Source organism: Sorex araneus, chromosome 1 (genome assembly GCF_027595985.1).
Source record: "Sorex araneus isolate mSorAra2 chromosome 1, mSorAra2.pri, whole genome shotgun sequence".
NCBI classification, from domain to species: Eukaryota; Metazoa; Chordata; class Mammalia; order Eulipotyphla; family Soricidae; genus Sorex; species Sorex araneus.
In genome coordinates, this window is record NC_073302.1 from 57,842,198 (window position 1) to 57,864,698 (window position 22,501).

At 37.2% G+C, this 22,501-nt stretch overlaps 1 protein-coding gene across 1 annotated transcript in view; it reads left to right on the top strand.

Moving 5' to 3' along the window:
• The window catches only part of FREM1 (FRAS1 related extracellular matrix 1), a 152,079-nt gene that overhangs the window by 61,817 nt on the left and 67,761 nt on the right, over nt 1-22,501 (top strand). The window contains exons 16-21 of the mRNA XM_055144903.1: nt 252-446; nt 1,466-1,651; nt 8,761-8,957; nt 15,459-15,681; nt 18,675-18,819; nt 22,234-22,375. Of these exons, the coding sequence (XP_055000878.1) occupies nt 252-446; nt 1,466-1,651; nt 8,761-8,957; nt 15,459-15,681; nt 18,675-18,819; nt 22,234-22,375 (1,088 nt within the window). The remainder of the gene's footprint in view (nt 1-251; nt 447-1,465; nt 1,652-8,760; nt 8,958-15,458; nt 15,682-18,674; nt 18,820-22,233; nt 22,376-22,501) is intronic.

A 22,501-nucleotide genomic window follows, 5' to 3' on the forward strand; every position in this document is an offset into this window, starting at 1 on the left:
CCGTGTCGCCCTCCATATGGTGATAGATGGCTGGCAGGGATTTCACCAGAGGCAACAGATGGGCAAGCATTTTTACATTCTTTTCATGACTGTCTTTCATTTCATCGTGATAAAATGGGTTTTGCATTCCAGTCACATGAGTTCCCTTCCTCACCATTCTTTGATTACAAAAAAGTGTCAGTAGATTGCGTTGTGGTATTCTATGTATATTTTTTTAAAAGTCAGGTCTCAACTATAGTTGTGTCTTCCAGGTGGTGAGATTGGCCTTTTGCCTTGTTTTGACACCATTACGTTGGTGGTTTCGGATAGTGAAGCTGGCCCTTCTGTGAATGGCTGTTGCTACAATGAACCTTTTCCAGCTGTTCCTCTTCATGAATCCTTCCCTATGTATGATCTCAACATCACCATACATCCAGTGGACAACCAACCGCCTTCGATCACAATAGGTGGCAATATTTTTTGTTTATCTTTAATGTTATCTACTGCCAATTTCAGGGGCTCAGAAGAATTATTTCCTTTTCTATAGTAAACATAGAAAATCAACCTAAAAATAGTCATCAATAATTTTCTCAAATATGTGGAAAACCCCAAATTTATAAATGATGACAACAAAATGTTTATTATTTTAAAAAACATTTTAAAAAACAGATATTTCCTTATGAAGAGAGAATGTGTGTGTGTGTAAATAGTTCTGGTTTTATTTCAGATTTGAACATATTATTTGCCTTCTGGAGAGAGAATAATTTATTTTATCCACAATAATTTCTTTTAAAACAGCATGAGTATAGCAGAGAGACCATTTACATACATTTAACCTTATTTGCTTTTTAGAAAGTCATCTTTTCATAGGCATAATGTATATGTTGTGTCTCTCAGAAAAAAATACAAGCATATGTATGAATGTTATTGTAATTTGCAAACTATCTCCCAAGCAATGTTCTGGAAAGGAGGCATTATCCCTGCAGAATAATTAAGCACCAAGGCATGAAAAAAATGTTCGTTATGAACAATTCATAATAGCTTGCAGGCAATTAACGCTCTGACAAACAGAGGTAACAACTGATCTTGAAAAGTACATAAACTACATTTAGTGGCTTATTATTAAAACAGTTTGGCAATTCTTATTTTCATTTGTCACTTCTATTGAGACACAAGGGAAATCAGAGTTCCTTGAGAATGACTTAAAGGGCTGTACCGTAGCAGTTAGTGTTTCTGTTCTCTTTCTATTGTCTCTGACTTGCTTGTACAAGAAAAAAATATAATTTCACAAGTCAAATTAAATTCCACCCATTATCCCTGAATATTTTCACTGTAAGGAGAATTATGCTAAAGGAACCTCTCCCATGGAAGCATATTTACATATGGGAGACTTCTCTGAATTGGAATTTCAATTACTCCCTTTTGTCCTCCCCATTCTGATGAGAGGATTTCACACTGTCATAATTGTGTTATTATCTGTATGCAGGTACCATGTTCCTGGTAGATGAGGGTTTCTCAGCAGCCATTACCATTAACCATTTGTCTGCCACTGACCCTGACACAGCAGCAGATGACTTGGAATTTGTTTTGGTTTCTCCTCCTCAGTTTGGCTACCTTGAAAACACACTTCCTTCTACAGGGTTTGAAAAAAGCAATATGGGCATAAGTATAGGTAAGTCATTGCTTCATGATCATTGGTAACTTCTGTGTGCTTATGGTCCACAGATGAAAGATTATGACTCAAAAATTTTAACGTACTATATAAATTTAAAGAATAACTTTATTATAGCTGATACTTTTATTTATTGTTTGTTTGCTTACCAACTACACTCAGCTGTGCTCAGGGCTTACTCCTTGTTCTGCACTCAGGAGTGGTAGTGCTCAATGGACCATATGAGATACTGGGGATTAAATCCAGATTGGCTCTGTGCAAGGCAAGCATCCTCCTTGCTGTACTATTTTTCTGGCTTAGATAGCTGATATTTGTAGGTCAAATTTTCTTTCTTTCTTTCTTTCTTTCTTTCTTTCTTTCTTTCTTTCTTTCTTTCTTTCTTTCTTTCTTTCTTTCTTTCTTTCTTTCTTTCTTTCTTTCTTTCTTTCTTTCTTTCTTTCTTTCTTTCTTTCTTTCTTTCTTTCTTTCTTTCTTTCTTTCTTTCTTTCTTTCTTTCTTTCTTTCTTTCCTTCTTCCTTCCTTCCTTCCTTCCTTCCTTCCTTCTTTCCTTTCTTTCTTTCTTTTTTTTTTTTGCTTTTTTAGGTCACATCCGGTGATGCACAGGGGTTACTCCTGGCTGTGCACTCAGGAATTACTCCTGGCGGTACTCAGGGGAACATATGGGATGTTGGGAAGTGAATCCAGGTCAGCGGCGCGCAAGGCAAACCCCCTACCTGCTGTGCTATGGCTCCAGCCCCAATAGCTAATATTTTTAATATTTTTGAAAATTCCATCATGTGTGCAAGTTTACTTAAAAATAGAGATTTTAGGGGCCAGAGCAATAGTACAGTGAGTTGGCCTTTTGCCTTGCAAATGGCTGTCCTGGGCTTGATCCGCAGCATTCTATATGGTTCCCCAAGCACCACCAGATGTAATTCCTGGTGTAGAGCCAGGAGTAATTCTTGAGCATCACCAGGTGTGGCCCCAAAACCAATAAAAGAGAGATTTTTAAGTACCAGAACAATAACAGTAGTCCCTGAATAAATCTGTAGCACTGTCGTCCTGTGGTTCATCAATTTGCTCGAGCGGGCACCCCTAACATCTCCATTGTGAAACTTGTTACAGTTTTTGGCACATCAAATACGCTGCAGGGAGCTTGCTAGGCTCTGCCGTGTGGGCGGGATACTCTCCGTAGCTTACCAGGTTCTCTCTGAGTGGGACAGAGGAATCAAACCCAGGTTGGCCGCATGCAAGGCAAACACTCTACCTACTGTGCTATCACTCCAGTCCACCTCCCTGAGTTAATAATGCTTATAAATGTCATAGCAACATAGACTAGAATGACACATAGAATAAATCTGGTGGAAGATTATAGATTTCATTGCGTTACAAAATCTTTTAACAGTTCAATAGATATTGGTGAAAAAGATATGAATATTTTGTGGGAATAAAAGGAAGAAATCCTGACATCTTGGAATAGATGACATTAATTTTTGAGTCTCAGACTTAAATAGCTCTTGTAATTCAGGAAAAAACAAAACAAAAAAGATAAAACAAAACAAAAATATTCAAAAGAAAACTGTCCCAAAATAACATTTTAGAAGGAAATAATTTAAATACTCTAAGCATTTCCCCTCCCTACTCCCTTCCCTTCCCTCTGCTGATGTTGTAGCTGTGCTCAGGATCACATACACTCTTGGTTTTGGTACTCTCCAGGATTCAAATTTCTGGCTGTAGTGCCCACACAGCTGCACACTTTTAGTTGAGGTGCTTGCACACACCTGATGTGGCTGGAGATTGCACACTGTTGGAGTCCCAGATAGCAGAGTCCCTGAGACATGCTCAGCACATGTGGGTGACAATGAAGATGAGCTCTTGGCCTCACATTTACAAGGCAAGTGGTTTTTTATTTTTTAATTTTTTTAAATTTTATTTTATTAGTGAATCATCGTGAGACAAAGTTACAGACTTACAGGTTTTCATGCTTACATTTCAGTCATATAATGATCGAGTGCCCATCCCTCCACCAGTGCCCATTTTCCAGCACCAATGGTCCTAGCATCCCTCCCACCACCCCCACCCTGTCTCCTTCACCCCACCCTGCCTCTGTGGCAGGGCATTCCCATTTGCTCACTCTACAAGTCAAGTGTTTTTGTCACTGCGCTATCCCCTGGGCTCAAGTAGCTTTTGTGGCTTATCATTTTTTTTCTTTCTGGGGGATGGGCCATACCTAGCAGAAATTGGGAGCTCCTGGTTAGTGTTTGGGAGTCATTCCCATCTCTATTCAGGCTACATGTGCTGCTGGGAATCAAACCTGAGCCTCTCAGATATAAGCATACACTCCAACCCTTTGAGTTAGCTTTAGCTCCTTGTCCAAATATGTGATAGGCTAGGTTAATAAATTGCATAAGTAAAGTGACTAAATGGATGAAGAAAACAAAACCCAGTTAAGCGTTCTCTCTATAAGAAACTTACTTTAGCTTTGAGGAAACAAGCTCAAAGTGAACAAAAAATGAAAAAACATATCCTGTGCAAATGAGAACAAACCAAAAAAACAATAATCAGCTCTGTCGATAGCAGACAAAATAGACTTTTAAGTAAAAACTATAAAAAAAATACAAAAAAGGTTGTCATAAAATGTAAATGAGCCAATTCATTAAGTTATATAACAATTGTAAATTTATAGCCACCCAACATTGGAGCACATAAATACTAAGCAGAAACTAACATATCTGAAGGGAGTTACAGACAGGAATACCATAACTGGGACTTCAGAATCCCATTTGCAGCAACAGACGAGTTTTCCAGACATAAGTCACTAAAAAATACCAGACTTGGACCCAATGTATGTAACAGACTAGTCAGAACAGAACATTCTATCCAGCAGCAGCAACGACAGTTTTTTTCTTAAGAGCATGTGGAACATCACCTACGATATAAATCATGTAACAGACCGCAAATGGATCTGAGTCAATGTAGTGAGACTGAAATAATACCATAAACCTTTTCTGACCATACTGGTATAAAATTAGTAATAAAAAGATGGACGAGTAGAAAATTCACAAATCTATGAAAACTAAAGATACTCTTAAATAACCAATGGGTCAAAAATGAAATAAGGAATTTTAAAATATCCTTAATTCAGGGATTGGAGCGATAGCACAGTGGGTAGGGCATTTGCCTTGCATGCAGCCAACCAGGTGCAAGCATCCCATATGGTCCCTTGAGCACCACCAGGGGTAATTTCTGAGAACAGAGCCAGGAATGACCCCTGTGCATCATCAGGTATGACCCAAAAAGAAAAAATATATATACTTATTCATTTCTACTTGCTTGGACCTAGAGAGCATCGCGCTGAGTGAAGTCAGTCAGAAAGAGAAGGATAGCTACAGAATTATCTCTCTATATGTTGTAAGTAAAGATACATAATAAGGAATAAGTAATGGCCAGGGGCAGTAGAACAGGATAGTTGAACAGGAGAGTTGGTCTGAGTTTACTAGGCTATGGGGTGAGAAGAGTTTTGAGTCATTGGTGGAGGGTGGCAGCCACTCTGGTGGTGGGCGTGGTGTTGGAATGATGTCTTCACGAAATCGTGTAGAAATGATGTCTACACGAAATGCTGTAACTCATGGTGTTTCAATAAAAACAGTAAAAAATAAAATAAAACAAATTAAAAAACTTGTGATACATAAAAATTGAATCCCATAATACCAAAACTTATTGGTTGTGGGCAGAGGTAGTAGTGCAGGTAGGGTGCTTGCCTTGTATGCAGCCAACCCTGGTTCAGTCCTTGTCACCTGAGCACTGCCAAAAGTTATCCCTGAAAACAGAGCAAGGAGTAATTCCTGAGCACTGTGGAGCAACCCCTTTCTCCAAAATAAAGCACTTGTAGGTTACATAGTGAAATTTATGATAACTCTACATTTTTCATGAAGAAAGATCTCAAAAGAATGACTTAATTTTTCATCTCAAGGAATGAGATAATTATGTATAACTAGACACAGTTAGCAGAAAAAAGGGGGGAAAATGACATTTTCTCAGAAATGGAAAAATATTCTTAAATGTATGTGGAATTCCACAAATCCAGAGGAAAAAACAGAGCTAGAAGAATCACATCAGAATTTCAAACTATATTACAAAGTTATAATAATCAAAATAATATGGCATTGCATGAACAGAAATATAGACCAATGGAACATAACTCATCACTCAGAAATAAACCCAACCATGTATGCTTCACTAATATTTGACAAGAGAGTTAAATATACTCAATGGGGATAGAATAATTTCTTTCTTTCTTTTTTTTTTTTGCTTTTTGGGTCACACCCAGAGATGCACAGGGGTTACTCCTGGCTCTGTACTCAGGAATTACTCCTGGTGGTGCTCAGGGGACCATATGGGATACTAAGAATTGAACCCGGGTTGGCTGCATACAAGACAAACGCCCTACTCGCTGTACTATCGCTCCAGCCCCAAGAATAATTTATTAAGTGGTTATTAAAAACTGTAGAACTACATGCAAATGAATAATATTAGACCCCATTTTGCAATATTCAGAAAAAAATGAACCTCAAATGGTGTAAGGACTTAAATGTAGGACCTAAAAGTGTAACAGTCTTAGAAAACAGTGGGAAAACTTCTTGGCATTGGTGTTCACAATGAGTTGTTTTTGGATATGACATCCAAAGTGTGAGCAATAAGAGCAAAATTTAACAAGTGGGCCTATATTAAACTAAATTGCTATATACAAAAAAATCAACAAAATGAAATTAGCTTATGAATTTGGAGGGAACATTAGCAAAATCCAATAAGAGCTTAATATGGCTACAATATATAAAGAACTCATACCACTTAATAGCAAAACAACAACAAAAAATTTAGGAGCTGGAGTGATAGCACAGAGGGTAGGGTGTCTGCCTTGCACGCAGCCAACCCAGGTTAAAATCTCAGCATCTCATATTACTCCTGAGGAATTACTCCTGAGCACAGCCAGGAGTAATTCCTGAGTACAGAGCCAGGAGTAACCCCTATGCATCGCCGGGTGTGACCCAAAAATGCAAAAGAAAAATATTTAATCAAAAAACATTTTCCCAAAGATATTCAGGGATCAAGCAATACATGAAAAGATGCTGGCCATCATGGGTCAGTAGAGAAATGTTAATTAAAACCATAATAATGAGCTATCTTTTCATACCTGTTGAAATAGCTGTTTTAAAAAAGAAAAAAAAATCACAAATACTGGTGAGTATGAGGAGGCACAGAGGGTAGGGCATTTGCCTTGCACGAGGCTGATCCAGGTTCAACTCCTCCATCTGTCTCAGAGAGCCCAGCAAGCTACCAAGAGTATCCTGCCTGCACGGCAGAGCCTGGCAAGCTACCCGTGGCATATTCAATATGCCAAAAACAGTAACAACAAGTCTCACAATGGAGACATTACTGGCGCCCACTTGAGCAAATCGATGAACAAAGGGATGCTCAAACAAATCAGTGAACAAGGAGATGACAGTGCTACAGTGCTATGGGGAGAAAAGGAAATCCTTGTGCATTGTTGATGGTAGATATGTAAACTAGTAATGTTACCAAGTCAGTGCGGAAGTTTCTCAAAGCATTTCAAATAGAATTATCAAATGATTCAGCAATTCTACTTCTAGGTATAGCTTTAAAGAACATGAATTATCACAAAGAAATTATTTGCACCCCCTTGTTCATTGCAGAATTTAAAAAATAACAGCCCACATAAGGAGACTGTGTCCATTGACAAATGATACCCCAATGTTTATAACAATATAGATGGGCCTATGGGAGTCCTGCAGGGTATAATAAATCAACAAAGCCAAAAACTGTATTATCGGGCTGGAGCGATAGCACAGCGGGTAGGGCGTTTGCCTTACACGCGGCCAACCCGGGTTCGATTCCCAGCATCCCATATGGTCCCCTGAGCACCACCAGGAGTAATTCCTGAGTGCAAAAGCCAGGAGTAACCCCTGTGCATCGCCAGGTGTGACCCAAAAAGCAAAAAACAAAAACAAAAAACTGTATTATCTTTCTTTTATGTGGAGTCTAAAAACATTGAACTAATAGAAGCAGTGATTTGAAGAGGGTTGCCAGGGATTGAGGAGTGGAAGAAATGTGGATTACTAGTCAAAGTGTATATATTTTCAGTTATAAAAAAAAGAATATCTGGAGATCTAAAGCATAGTATGCTGACTATAGTTAATTATATCATTGTTTAGTTTGGGGGCTGTTTTTATGCTGAAGGTCAAGCTCAGGGCTTAAACAAGCAATGCATGCACTCTTACCATTGAGCTACTCTAACAAGTAATACTGTTTTTTTTTAAAAAAAAAAAACCTTCAAAATTGCTTTGGGAATAGTAGGGTTTTAATGTTCTACAATAACAAAATGGTAATTATTTGAGTTTAAGGCTATATTTACTAGCTTTACAATGGTAAATATTCCTCCATGTTTAAGTGAATCAAATAATCACATGAAAAGACCTTAAATTACACAGTTTTATATGTCTATAATCTCAATAAAGCTAGGGGGAATTAATTCCATTAAGGCTTATATAATTTATCTCCCTTAACTCAATGTACCATAAATTTATCTCCCTTTACTCAATGTACCATATAGAGTTTTTTTTCTCTTGATTTAAGGCAAGTTCAAAGCATTAAAGCAAGTCAGTTAATTCTACTCAGTTTAAAAATCGACTTGAACTATCCACCATGTAGAAAGATGGTTGATAGGTCTTTATTTTTCCTTTATATAAAAGAGATGGATGGCCTTACATATTGAAGCCTGACAAAGACAACTCATACTGTAGCCATGGTTTCAATCAGCGATTGTCTCACTAATATCATTATGAGTGTAAGAATAGTGATGAAGTTCCTACACATTCTAGTCAGCTGTTATTATAATTCTTCTGTTCTCGATGTTAATTTTACTTCTTATGATTTATAGAGATCTGTTTTCATGATTGTGACTGTTCTGATTATAGTAACCTCTCAGCTGATTTTTAGGTAAATGATCTTTTATTTGTTTTGCTGGGAAATAGGCTGTTGTACTTAAGATCTAGGATAAATAACGTCAAAGAAGCATGTTGCTTATTTTCTTGCTCCTCATTGTGCCCCAGCTTCGTTTAAGTGGAGAGACATGAAGGCTTTGCACATTAACTATGTGCAGTCCAGGCACGTGAGGCTGGAACCAAGTGCTGACCAGTTTGTGGTGTGCGTCTCTGACGGAAAGCAACGCTCCTTGGAGATACCCTTTTACATTGTGATCAACCCCACAAATGACGAAGTTCCTGACTTTGAAGTGCAGAATATTACTGTAAGAATATTATCATATCTTCCCATTTCTTTTATCATGTTCTATCATTTTCACCTAAGTTCATGTATTTTGACAGAGAAACATTGAAATATTGATGAGGATTAGGGAGGATTGTGGCTGTTATGTGTAGTAATCTAAGAACAGTGATTATAATAATAGCTAACAAGCAGTTGCATGGATACAGTTATAGCTATGTATATGTATTTATTTATGTGTGTATACACATATACATATGTGTGTATGTGTCCATATATATACATAGATATATAGCACTTGCTTGGTTATAGGCCTTCTTTATGTGAATTTATTCCCATTTAGTATCTGAAGAACTGAGACATAAAGGGGCATTATGTCACTAGTTCAGTGGTCCCCAACTCACAGACCTTAGAAATTAGCACATAGCAGGTGGCACATAAGTTAGCACATAAGCAGGTGGCTAGGCAGTCTGATTCTAGTATGGCCTTTAAACAAATGCTTTAATGACAGAGCCTTTTGACTTACAAATTAAAGCTATTCTTCTATATAGCAATTTATAATGATATGGAAAACTTTTAAAATGTGAAATTAAAGCAGTTTGAAAAAATAAATTTTAGGAAATTGGATCAATCTTTTATTCATTTAAAATATTTTAATATTTGAAATATTACATCCCCCTTTGGAGCAGCCCCCAAGGTAAAGCACTCACTTTAAGTTGAAAATTTTAGTAATTGATTTCACAAAGATCATTTTTGCATGCTACTGATGTGTATTTATGCATGCATTTTTTCTGCATAATTTCACTTACAAATCAAAAATCATATTGCATCCTCATAGTAAAAAGTCTAATTGTTATAATGTAAAGCTTTGATACTAGTATATAATTCTTTTTAAACATTTTTATTTTATTTTATTTTTATTTTATTTTTTTTTTTAATTTTAAATTTATTTATTTTTAATTAGAGAATCACCGTGAGGGTACAGTTACAGATTTATACACTTTTGTGCTTATACTTCCCTCATACAAAGTTTGGGAACCCATCCCTTCACCAGTGCCCATTCTCCACCACCTGTAAACCCAGTGTCCCTCCCACCCTCCCCAATCCCATCTCCCCCCCACCCCACCCTGCCACTGTGGCAAGGCATTCCCTTCTGTTTTCTCTCTCTAATTAGCTGTTGTGGTTTGCAATAAAGGTGTTGAGTGGCCGCTGTGCTCAGTCTCTAGCCCTCATTCAGCCCGCAACTCCCTTCCCCCACATGGCCTTCGACTACAATGTAGTTGGTGATCGATTCTCTGTGTTGACCTTTCCCCGGAACGTGAGGGCAGCCTCGAAGCCATGGAGTCAACCTCCTGGTACTTATTTCTACAGTTCTTGGGTGTTAGTCTCCCACTCTGTTATTCTAAATACCATAGATGAGTGCAATCTTTCTATGTCTGTCTCTCTCTTTCTGACTCATTTCACTCAGCATGAAACTTTTCATGCCCATCCACTTAACTACAAAATTCTTGACCTCCTTTTTTCTAACAGCTGCATAGTATTCCATTGTATAGATGTACCAAAGTTTCCTCAACCAGTCATCCGTTCTGGGGCATTCGGGTTTTTTCCAGATTCTGGCTATTGTAAACAGTGCTGCGATGAACATACATGTGCAGATGTTGTTTCGATTGTACTTTTTTGCCTCTCTGGGATATATTCCCAGCAGTGGTATTGCTGGGTCAAATGGGAATTCAATATCTAATTTTTTGAGAGTCGTCCAAATTGTTTTCCAGAAGGGCTGAACCAGTCGGCATTCCCACCAGCAGTGAAGAAGGGTCCCTTTCTCCCCACATCCTCTCCAACAGCGGTTGCTTTTGTTCTTTTGGATGTGTGCTAGTCTCTGTGGTGTGAGGTGGTATCTCAAAGTTGTTTTGATCTGCATCTCTCTGATGATTAGTGATGCAGAGCACTTTTTCATGTGCCTTTTGGCCATTCGTATTTCTTCCTTGGTAAAGTTTCTGTTCATTTCTTCGCCCCATTTTTTGATGGGGTTGGATGTTTTCTTCTTGTAGAGTTCAACCAGTGCTTTATATACCATTGATATCAACCCCTTATCTGATGGGTATTGTGTAAATATCCTTTCCCATTCTGTGGATAGTCTTTGTATTCTGGTCACTGTATCTCTTGCGGTGCAGAAGCTTTTTAGTTTAATGTAGTCCCATTTGTTGATCTCTGTTTTTACTAGATTGCTTAGTTCCGTGTCACCTTTGAAGATACCTTTATCTTCAATATCGTGGAGGGTTTCGCCAACCTTGTCTTCAATGTACCTTATGGTTTGTGGTCTAATGTTGAGGTCTTTAATCCATTTTGATCTGACTTTTGTGCATGGTGTCAGGTCAAGGTCTAAACCCATTTTTTTGCATGTGGTTGTCCAGTTGTGCCAGCACCATTTGTTAAAGAGGCTTTCCTTGCTCCACTTCACATCTCTTGCTCCCTTATCAAAGATTAGATGGTCATACATTTGGGGTTGTGTGTAGGGATATTCCACCCTGTTCCATTGGTCTACGGCTCTGCCTTTGTTCCAGTACCATGCTGTTTTAATTGTTACTGCTTTGTAGTAAAGTTTGAGGTTGGGGATGGTGATGCCTCCCATCATCTTTTTCCCAAGAATTGTTTTAGCTATCCTTGGACGTTTGTTATTCCATATGAATTTTAGGATTGCTTGATCCATTTCTTTGAAGAATGTCATGGGTATATTTATAGGGATCGCATTGAATCTGTATAACGCTTTAGGGAGTATTGCCATTTTGACAACATTGATTCTCCCTATCCACGAGCAGGGTATATGTTTCCATTTCCTCATGTCCTCTTTAATTTCATGGAGTAGTGTTATGTAGTTTTCTTTGTAAAGGTCTTTTACTTCCTTGGTTAAGCTCATAGTAAAAAGTCTAATTGTTATAATGTAAAGCTTTGATACTAGTATATAATTCTTTTTAAACATTTTTATTTTAAATGCACTGTTTAATATGAACATAATATAGCAAATCCTAATTAAATGCATGAGCATAGGCTATGGAATCAGAAGGACTTTGCTACTATTTACTAGTTGAAAGTATTAGGTAAGTAATTGCCCTCTATACTTTTGTCTCCTAGCCTGTAAGATGTGCATAAATCTTCCTTAAAGTTTAGAGGATGGTAATCAAGGTGGCCAACTTCATAATAGATCCTTTAATAAATAGGTACCAGTTGTATAATTGTTAGTGTTGTTTTTTTTTGTACTTTCTGACATTGACCAAAGCAAGTTTCATTTTTGAAATTGTAGTTTCATCTTATCTTTCCTTAAAAAAATCATCATATTTGAAATGTAAAAAGGATTTTTCTTTTTGCTTAATTTTAATGATGTATAAATACTATCTCAGGATAAGATTTAAAAGCCATTTCCTCCCTTTCATCTTCACGTGGTGTGTGGGTTTCTCTGGAGAACTCTTCAGTAATTATGAGAGAACATATAACCTACAAATGATTTGTTCTATAGACCTAACTCTGTCTCATATCTCTCGAGGGTTAAGGTTTCTGAAATAATTGGACTCCAGGGAAATTGTTCCTCACTCTTTGCTGAAAGTAATGGTGTTTTTGACCTGTTCATTTCTTAGAGAGATTGTAGAACAGGCCCAAATATAGAACCCCTGTGTTTATTGGCAGAGTTGATTTTAAGCTTCGAGTGATTTTTTAAAATGCCACTTTGTTTGTTGGCTTTCTTGTGAAAACGTGTGTTTATTTTATATGTATTTGGGCTTCTATCAAGTTGAGCTGCAACTTGCCAAAATATTTAAGACTTTAAATGGTTATAATTCATTTCAAATATATTTGCAAGTGAGTTTCTACTTTTTGGTATAGTAACTTCACTGTATCACTGTCATCCCGTTGTTCATCATTTACTTGAGTGGGCACCAGTAACGTCCCCATTCATCCCAGGCCTGAGATTTTAGCAGCCTCTCCTTACTCATCTTTTCCAATGATTAGAGGCTCTCTCAGGGGAATGAGACCTGTTATTGTTACTGTTTTTGGCATATTGAATACACCACGAGGAGCTTGCTAGGCTCTGCTGTGTAGGCAGGATACTCTCTGAGTTTGCCGGGCTCTCCAAGAGGCATATATATTTATTTCCCTCTATGATGATGTGTCCTGGAATATGTTCACTCATGCGTGAGGCTCGGCCCAAGTGTGTGGAAAGTGGCCTGGAGTGTAGAGGCAGTTGGGTAGTGGAGGTAGGCTGCCAGGGCTGGGTCCCTTGGGGCTGCCAGGGCTGGGTCCCTTGGGGCAAGGAGGGCTCTCACCCGCCCCCCTCTATGGCGCCCTGAGTGAAAACAACCTGGTGCAGATTCTGGTGGCATGGTTATGGGGCCTCATTTTATGATCCCTTCCAGGAGAAGCAGCCATGAGTTCATAACTTAGATTTCTGTAATCTCATTTTAATATATACTTAAATGTACAAGAAAAAATTACACTTCCTCTCCCCCCCAAAATTTTCCAGTCATTGTGTTTCCACATATACTGCTTTATAAATTAAAAAAATTGTCCAGCAGAGTCTGGAAGCTCCAAGCTCTGTGCAGGACAATGAAAATATAGTCTGTTTGCTTTGTAAAAACTTTTAGAGAAAATGACAAGTTTTTGTCAGAAATAATTCCATAAATTTATCTCTGTAAAATAAAATACAATGAAAGCTTATTTGTTTAATAGTTATGACCAGATAGGATAAAACTGGAAACAGTGTTGGGCATGTGATTTAAAAGGCTTGTGTGCTTGATACGCATGTGGGAATCCTGAATTCAATCCCCAGCACCGAGTGGTCCGTGAGCACCATTGGGAGTAACCCCTGATCCACTCATTGTGAGAAACCTGAAATTAAAACAAAATCCCAAATCCTATCATTATTTTAGCCCAAGTGTTATAAAGTATTGGTGATTCTCTTTTATACAAATTTAGTAAAAAGTGTTTTCAGGAATGTTTCCTTTAAAATCAATGGTAACTCTGAAAGAAAAGACTATTTCCACAAATTTAAACTATATGTATGCCCTTTATAACTATATGCCCACTCAGTTATGTATACAGTTCTAAGACTCTTCCTCTGCCCTTTTGCATTTTTTTTGTGGGGGGGGGCGTCACACCTGGCAATGCACAGGAATTACTCCTGGCGGTGCTCAGGGGACTGGATGGTATACTGGGAATTGAACCCAGGTTGGTCACATGCAAGGAAAACGCCCTACCCGCTGTGCTATCACTTCAGCCCCCTTTTGCATTTCTTGTGTCTCCATACAAAGTAGCTGTAGATATTTTCTTTCTTACATTGCAATTAGTAATGGATAGACCTTTACAGTCCATCTAACTTCGATTCTTTAAAATATCTGCATTTATTTCCACAGATTGTAGCAGTAACACTGCAAGTACTCAATTCATGTGAATTGAATATATGCTCTTATTACTGAAATATTGCCATATTTTAAAATATAAAACAGACACACTTCTTTGTTCTCTTCATGAAAGAAAGAAATGAACATATCAAAGTGCTATGCCAAGTTTCAAGTGATTAGCCACTAAATTAAAAAAAAAAACTTTCAGTTTTCTTTTTTACTGAAAGATTATGATAGCTGGAAAAGATTTGAGGGTGGGAGAAAGTAGTTCAGGAAAATTAAAAGTATGGGGACTGGGGGGCTGAAATGATAGCACAGCGGGTGGGGCATTTGCCTTGCACATGGCTGACCTGGGTTCGATTCCTCCGCCCCTCTCGGAGAGCCCAGCCAGCTATTGAGAGTATCTCGCCTCCATGGCAGAGCCTGGCAAGCTACCTGTGGCATATTTGATATGCCAAAATCAGTAAAAAGTCTCACAATGGAGACGTTACTGGTGTCTGCTCGAGCAAATCGATGAGCAACGGATGGCAGTGATGACAGCGATAGTAGGGACTCGGGAGAGATGAGGGACCTGGAAATAAAATGCACACTTATTTATCCTGAAAGATCTTTCTCAATTGTAGATGATGTTAATTAAAATACGAATGCTTTCACTTTAGTCTAAAAACATAAAAGTACCAAATACTCTCAGTGTAAAGAGCAAATAGTTGTGCCATATCTAATATAAACAGAAACATGAATTGTGAAAACAAGGTCCTGGAGGTTAAGCTAACAGATTGGAATCTGAAGATGAAGTGTCTTTCCTCTGACCTTATCTGTGACTCCAGAAATCAAGCATCTTTTAATCCTTTACTCCACCCCAGAATACCTGAATGATGAAAATTGTCTAAATGATGAAAATTGACAAATGTTATTGTCTTTCATGGAAATGGTTATAGTGCTCTCAGATTTTTAGAAGAATGACCACAAATTAATGTGTCCTAAGTTCATATTAAAGAAGTTTCTATGTATAAATCATTCTATGCAAATGTCATGGAAATCAGAAATGAATATCTTGAAATGACTTCTTTTGAGCAACTCGCTGAGGCAAGTTTTCTTTCCTGTGCAGCTGACATTTTGGGCTTGTACTTCCTTAGGTGCATGAGGGCCAGATGAAAGAGTTGGACACTTCCATCATCAATGCTGCTGACCTGGATATTCCCAAGGACCCCCTGATGTTTAGTGTCACTCATAAACCACGTCATGGCCTCCTTGTCAATGGGATATTTAAGAAAGATTTTCCTCAGTATAAGCAACCAAACAACCCAAACCAGAAGCCAGAACTTGTTCAAAACTTTTCCATGGAACTTCTCAACAATGGTATAATCATGTTTCCATTCTCTTTGTTTGCTTACTTATATTTAACTTAGAGAAGGTAATAATAAAATTTACCCTAATAGTTAAGTGTTTTTTCTAAGCTCAGGATTAATGTTGAAAATATAAAGGTATCAGAAAAATTTAAAAAAATTCCTACATTTTTCAACTTTCAATAAAATGCTGTTGATAATTTTGAAGATTTTAGCTCAAGCTTTCAAAATCATTTAAAAAACCTTTGTAAAGCTATTGAGATCATGGAACTAAACTTGAAGGAATTGTCTGCCAAGATTTCCACATTTGAGACAAATATAGAACCACATATAATAAGTCATTATTTTCTGAGAACATAATTGTTTCTCTAAGGAAATGACACAGTGGAATAGCAGCCTAAATTATTTTTTAATTACTCTTTTAAAAATTGATCTTTCCCATTTTCCACATACAAAATGTTTTTAAAAACATGAATAAAGTTTGTGATATCACTTCCTTGAATTACTTTTTTGCACTCTGTCTCTTGCCTACATGTATATATTCTTCCTACAGCCTAGGAAACTGTTCCCAGTTCTCAATTAGACTAACCAATAGGGTGTCCTCAGAACTCAATGCTCTTTGCTCTTTTAGAGGTCTACCATGTACTCCAAGACCTGTCTTTCTGCATTGAATAATACTCCCTTGTTCAACATTCTCCCAAACCCCCAACCTTGTCATTTATTACAGCTCGTGTAAAGTCTCTCCCGCAAAGTTTATTTTGCAATGGTTACATGATGTCAACTCCTTTTGAATTTGAAAAACAGTGAAAATATTTCATTTCTACCAATTGCAAAGCTATACTTTGTGGAACTTGATGATAATATTTTCAAATCAATAACCAAATGTAATCTCTAATACATTGTGTTTTACATTTTTTAAATTTAAGACAAAATAGAAAGAAATAATAATAATCAAATGTTATTCTCAAGAAAAGTTCATTTGGGGTAGAAAAGTAGTACTGAGGGTAATGTACTTGCAAGCAGCCAACCTGTGTTCCTTCCCTGGCAAAGTATATAGTCACCCCAAGCCCTGCCAGGAGTAATCCCTGAACTCACATCTAGGATACTACATGATAATTAATAAGCAATGTCTTATTGTGTGGATGTAACTGATTTGAAGAAAACATCTCATTTTTATATGTAGATAAATTTTTTGGATACAATTTACATATTGGTAAACATTTTACATATGTTTTGTAATAAATTTTGGATGCACTTCTCTTTGTATTTGTGTTGTTTTTTATTATTTTAAGGGCCATATTTGGTGGTGCTCAGGGTTTATTCATGACTGTTCTCAGAGATCATTCCTTTTGGTGCACAGCATACCATATGGGATACGAGGGATCAAACCCAGGTGGGCCTCTTGCAAGGCTACCTGCTAAACTCTTAGCCCTCTGTATATTTTTGTTATAAATTTTTATAATAATATTAGTGTCTTTTAAAGTCATTTTTAAAATGATTTTTAAAAATTAGTATGGAGGGTGCTGGAGAGATAGTACAGCGGGTTGGGCGTTTGCCTTGCATGCAGCCAACCCGGGTTCGATTCCCAGCATCCCATATGGTCCCCTGAACACCGCCAGGAATAATACCTGAGTGCAAAGCCAGGAGTAACATCTGTGCATTGCCAGGTGTGACCCAAAAATAAAAAAAAAATTAGTATTGGGCCAGAGAGATAGTACAGGAGGTAAGGTTCTTACCTTGCCATGGTCCAATTCCAGGCATTGCATATCTTCCTCCAAGCACTACCAAGAGTGATCCCTGATCACAGAAGAAGATACAGCAGGACTAGAGAATCATATAAGGTGCTGGGGGGGGGGGTCAACCTTCAGTTGGTTGCATGCAAGATAAGCACCCTACACACTGTACCATATCTTTGGCTCATTTATGGTTTTGATTTCATTTCCCTAATAAAACAGTGATGTTGATTATCTCCTAGCAAGTTTATTAAACACTTGTATATCTTATAGTTTCTTTGAAAAGTAAGTCCACCCAAATTCTTTGCCAATATTTTGGTTGGGTTTTTGTTATTTAGATGTAAAGGTGCATTATATATGTTTAGTACTGAACTTTCTCTTGTATACATACTGAAAGTATGTATACAAGATCTATACATACTTTCTTCAATACTGTGAATTATGTCTTTGGTTCACTGAATGATATGCTAAAAAAGATTTCATTATCAATGAAGTCCAAATTATCTGTTTTTATCTTGTTTTTGTGTTGGTCACTTTTACTTTTGGTGTCGTACTCAAGAAACTATTGTCAAACCCAAAGTCATAAAGATTTATGCCTATATTCGCTTCACTTTTATTTTTATTGATTGGTTGATTGAACGATGAGTAACACCCAGAGATGCTCAGGGGTTACTCCTGCTCTGCACTTAGGAATTACTCCTGGTGGTGCTTGGGGAACTATACGGGATGCCAGGGATTGAACCCAGGTCAACTGTGTGCAAGGCAAATGCCCTACCCACTCTCTACTATTGCTCTGGTTTATCTTATCTTCAAAGAGATTTTCTTGTTTAGATTTTTCATTTAGGTCTATGATCTATTTTAAGTTAATTTTTATATATGGTGTGCAGTAGGAACCCAACTTTACTCTTTTCCTTTTGTACATCCAGTTGTTTCATCACCACTTATTGAAAAAGAATATTTCCCTCTATTGTGTGGTATTGACACCCTTGATAAAATCAATTGATCATAAATATGAGAGTTTAATTCTTGATTATCTTTCTTTAGATTAATTTTTCAGTCTATTATATGCTATACACACTGTTTTGATGACTATAGCTTTGGAGTAAGTTTGGAAAATGAGAAAGTTTGGAAATCTGGGTATTCCAACTTTATTCTTCTCATTAAAGAAAAATAAACTCTTGTTGATACCAACCCTTAGAATTGGAAACAGATGACCTATGTTCTAGAATAAATTCAATCTTAAAACTTATTCTCTTTTTTTATCTTGTTTGAGGAATGAAATTGATGTACATACATGATGACTCAGAGAACCTTGCTGATGACTTTACAATCCAATTATCAGATGGGAAACATAAACTCTTTAAAACCATCTCAGTGATGGTCACCCCAGTTAACGATGAGAAACCAATGCTAAACAAGTAAGTTACTGAAAGGAATCCTCTTAAAAGTCTCTGTAAAATCTTGAAAGTCTGGGACAACAGGTGTAAATGTAGTATATGTCTCCCAGAAAAAAATAAGTCTTTGATAACCCCTGCCTATCACATCTTGTTCTGCCTACTCAGGCATGTAGAATGTTTAGGTGTTCATGTTAATGTTAATGTAATTCCCTTGAACAATTTTCTAATAGCTCTTTATCTTGTTTTACTTAACTATAAATTATTGTAAAAAATGACTAAAAAATATGGTATGGAATCATCAGTATAGTAACTTTTATTTTATTTTGGGTTTTTTTTTGGTTGCATCAGTGATGCTCAGGGCTCTGCACTTAGGAATTACTCCTGGTGGTGCTCAGGGGACCATATGTGATGCTGGGGTTGGAACCTGGGTTGACTACATGCAAGTTAAACCGTCCTACCTGCTGTACTATCGCTCCTGTCTCAAGTATAATAGTAACTATTTAAACATATGTATATGCCTGCATTAATAAGACATGCCAGTATACAATTGATATATAGACTCTAAGAGTGAAGATTTAAATAACCCCCACTGTGAATTTGGTCAAACTTTTAACTAGTAACTGAAGAAACTAATAACTAATAATGGAGGAAAACAAAATAATACCACTTCTTTTGTTATCTTGGTATTGGATTATCTACAGAACCTCTACCATGTTCCACATGGACAATCTCCCGTTAACACCTTTTGTCAAGATAATAAACACTTTTAAAAGTTCTGAGCTGATACTAATTTAAGACCATCTCAAGCTCTACTTCCTGAACTAACCCACTTTGAGCACTAGGGACAGAGGGTTTTATTTATTTATTTTTATCAATACGATTTCTGTAGTTCCAGGTATTTCATTTATTATTAGCTCCTGTTTAGAGATATACAAAGTTAGAACTTTAAAATGCCAAACTCTTTTCTGATGCTTAGTGTGGAAAGTGTCTTGGTACATCTCTGAACTCTTCTCTGCATTCAGTGATGCAGCAGTGAGAAACAATGTAGAAATAGTTTGTGGTTTCTTTTTTTCCAGCAAGTGCAAAATTTCCTGAAAGTATGCATGTAAAGCATCCAGTTTCTTCCACTTTGCAGAAGGGAAACTCAAACAACTTCTTCCTTCCTTATTTTATAGATTCTCTTACTGTTTCCTTGCAGACAAAAGTTAAGGAGTTTGAAATGGGAAAGAATAATGGCAGTTTTTTGGATAGTTGCTTCTCAGACACCAGATTGACTAAGTAAAGTCAACAAAAAAATTTATTTCCTTGTTATCTAGCAGACATAGTGGTGGTATGATATTGAATTGTCAAAATGAAAATGTGATAGATACTGCAGTATTGTGGAACACGTTCCAATGATGTAACTTTATGTAAGAGGGAAGGAAAACATGAAATTGGTCTTATTAAATAGCCACTATGAGATACACACTAGATCAAATTCTTTTCACTTTTTTTTTTGCTTTTTTTTGGGGGGTCACACCCAGCGATGCTCAGGGGTTACTCCTGGCTTTGCACTCAGGAATTACTCCTGGCGGTGCTTGGGGGACCATATGGGATGCCGGGGATCGAACTCGGGTCGGCCGCGTGCAAGGCAAATGCCCTACCCGCTGTGCTATCGCTCCGGCCCTCAAATTCTTTTCAATAAGGCCCTTCCACATAGATTGTTTTACTCAATCCTCATCAAAATTGTGGGGAGTAGGTATTATTATCATTCATGACAAACACTGGAGCCAAATAAGAAAAATAATTTAAAAGGCATTAACTCAACTTAATCTGACTTTGGTTCTTGCTACATTTTTTTCCATTACATTCACTAGTATTGCTAGTGTGATAGTACACTCCTTGCTCAAGGGCCCACCATGCACCATCCCCTCTTCTGCTTCAAGGATTTATCTGAAGCAGCAGTGGCTTCCTTAGTCCATGTCCAGGCATAATAGAGAACTGCTGAAGATAACCCTGAAGCTCATGGAAACTAGTGGACAAAAAATATATCCTGGCTTCTGTCAGAAGCATTATTTGAGGTGTAAACTATCTACATAGTTTTTTTCAAGAGATTTCCCAGAAAGATGCTGCTTCCATTGCTTATCTCAGTCAAAATGCTTCCTGTTGGCAGAACTTTCTCTTATTCTTTACTCCCTCTCACCTGTCACCTGGGATCACTTTCTCTCTTACTGTTAAATAAATGACCACCCAACCTTGGTAGTATAGTATAGTATTTCAGTATAGCTCAGAGAGATTATGACACACTATTTTCTCTGAGCTTCTTGGACATTTAACTCGGGTACTTTCCTCCTACCAAACTCCCTTTAGCCTTTAGCATATTGTCTTTCTATTTTGATTCATCTTTTTATATCAATGGCACCAGTATTGCCACAAATCCTCAGCTAACAGATTCATTAGTCTTGTATAATAATTAGATTCATTGTTCTACACTAAAGGGAGAGGTAAAATTATCTCCCTCGGTCGGGGAAGATGATAATATTGACTAGGAAGGAAACTGACCCAGAGTTAGAGGTTAGACCCAGGGCTTCTAGACTGAGGCTTGTCAGTGGAGAAGTGAACATCTGTAGAGAGTGAAGCTAGCTGGTGCTCCTTACACGTTCTGGATTTGAATTCCAAGGATACCTCCCACTCTGTTTCAGAAGTAATGTTCTCAGGTTGGACAGAATGAGGTCACAGATGATGACCACAACCAAGAGCTAAAAAGAAACACATTGGGGGAGAAATTCCTTCTACACCTTGGTGAGACCAGGGTAAATGGCCATATTTTCTTTGAAAGCCGAAGCTCTAGGGGAAGTCTGCTAGTCACAAAGCAGCAAGGCTGGCCAAAGCTTCAGGGGCTTGCTAAGATGCTGACCTGGCTTTTGTGACAGTTAGAAAGAGTGGTTGCTATGAAGAGAACACTTGTTATCTTGAACGCTAATTATCTAGGGAGAATGAAAGCAGTTTGGGGGGTGGCATGTGGCAAATGCGATAAAAATATCACTGAAGTCATCACAGTATGTGATTTAATCTCTTTAAGTATGTTTCTGTGTATGAAGGTGGATTAATAATACATGACACAATTTCTTCATGGAATTGTTGCTATAGCAAATAAATATTAGGAACAAAATTATACTATGAAATAAGTAACATAAAATATAAAATGTTATCCATGTAAAACATTAGATGTAATTATCATTTAATTTATTAACTGTACAGACTAATTTTAGGATTTTCACATTAGATTGCAAAGTGAAATAAAAGCATACAGGACTCATCATTTTTAGTACTTTAGAATATTAGATATAAGCCCTTATTTATTCAAAATTTAGGACCCTAATAGTCATTAAGAGTGTTTACTGCTAAAGCGATACCTTTTATTTTTATATCAATGCAGATATGTTCCTTTTACAGGAAGGCTGAACTTACAATGAGCATGGGTGAAACACGTATTATTTCTAGTGCTGTTCTTTCAGCTGTAGATGAAGACTCACCCAGGGAGAAGATTTATTATTTATTTGAAAGTTTTCCCCAACATGGGCAGCTTCAGCTTAAGGTTAGTGACAATTTTACTTTTTTGTAGCAGGTGCAAATGTTCTTGATACACACATTTCTATAACAGAAGTAATTTTCTAAGAGGCCCTTTTTTACCCCCAAAGTAAAAAAAATAACAATTTTCCAA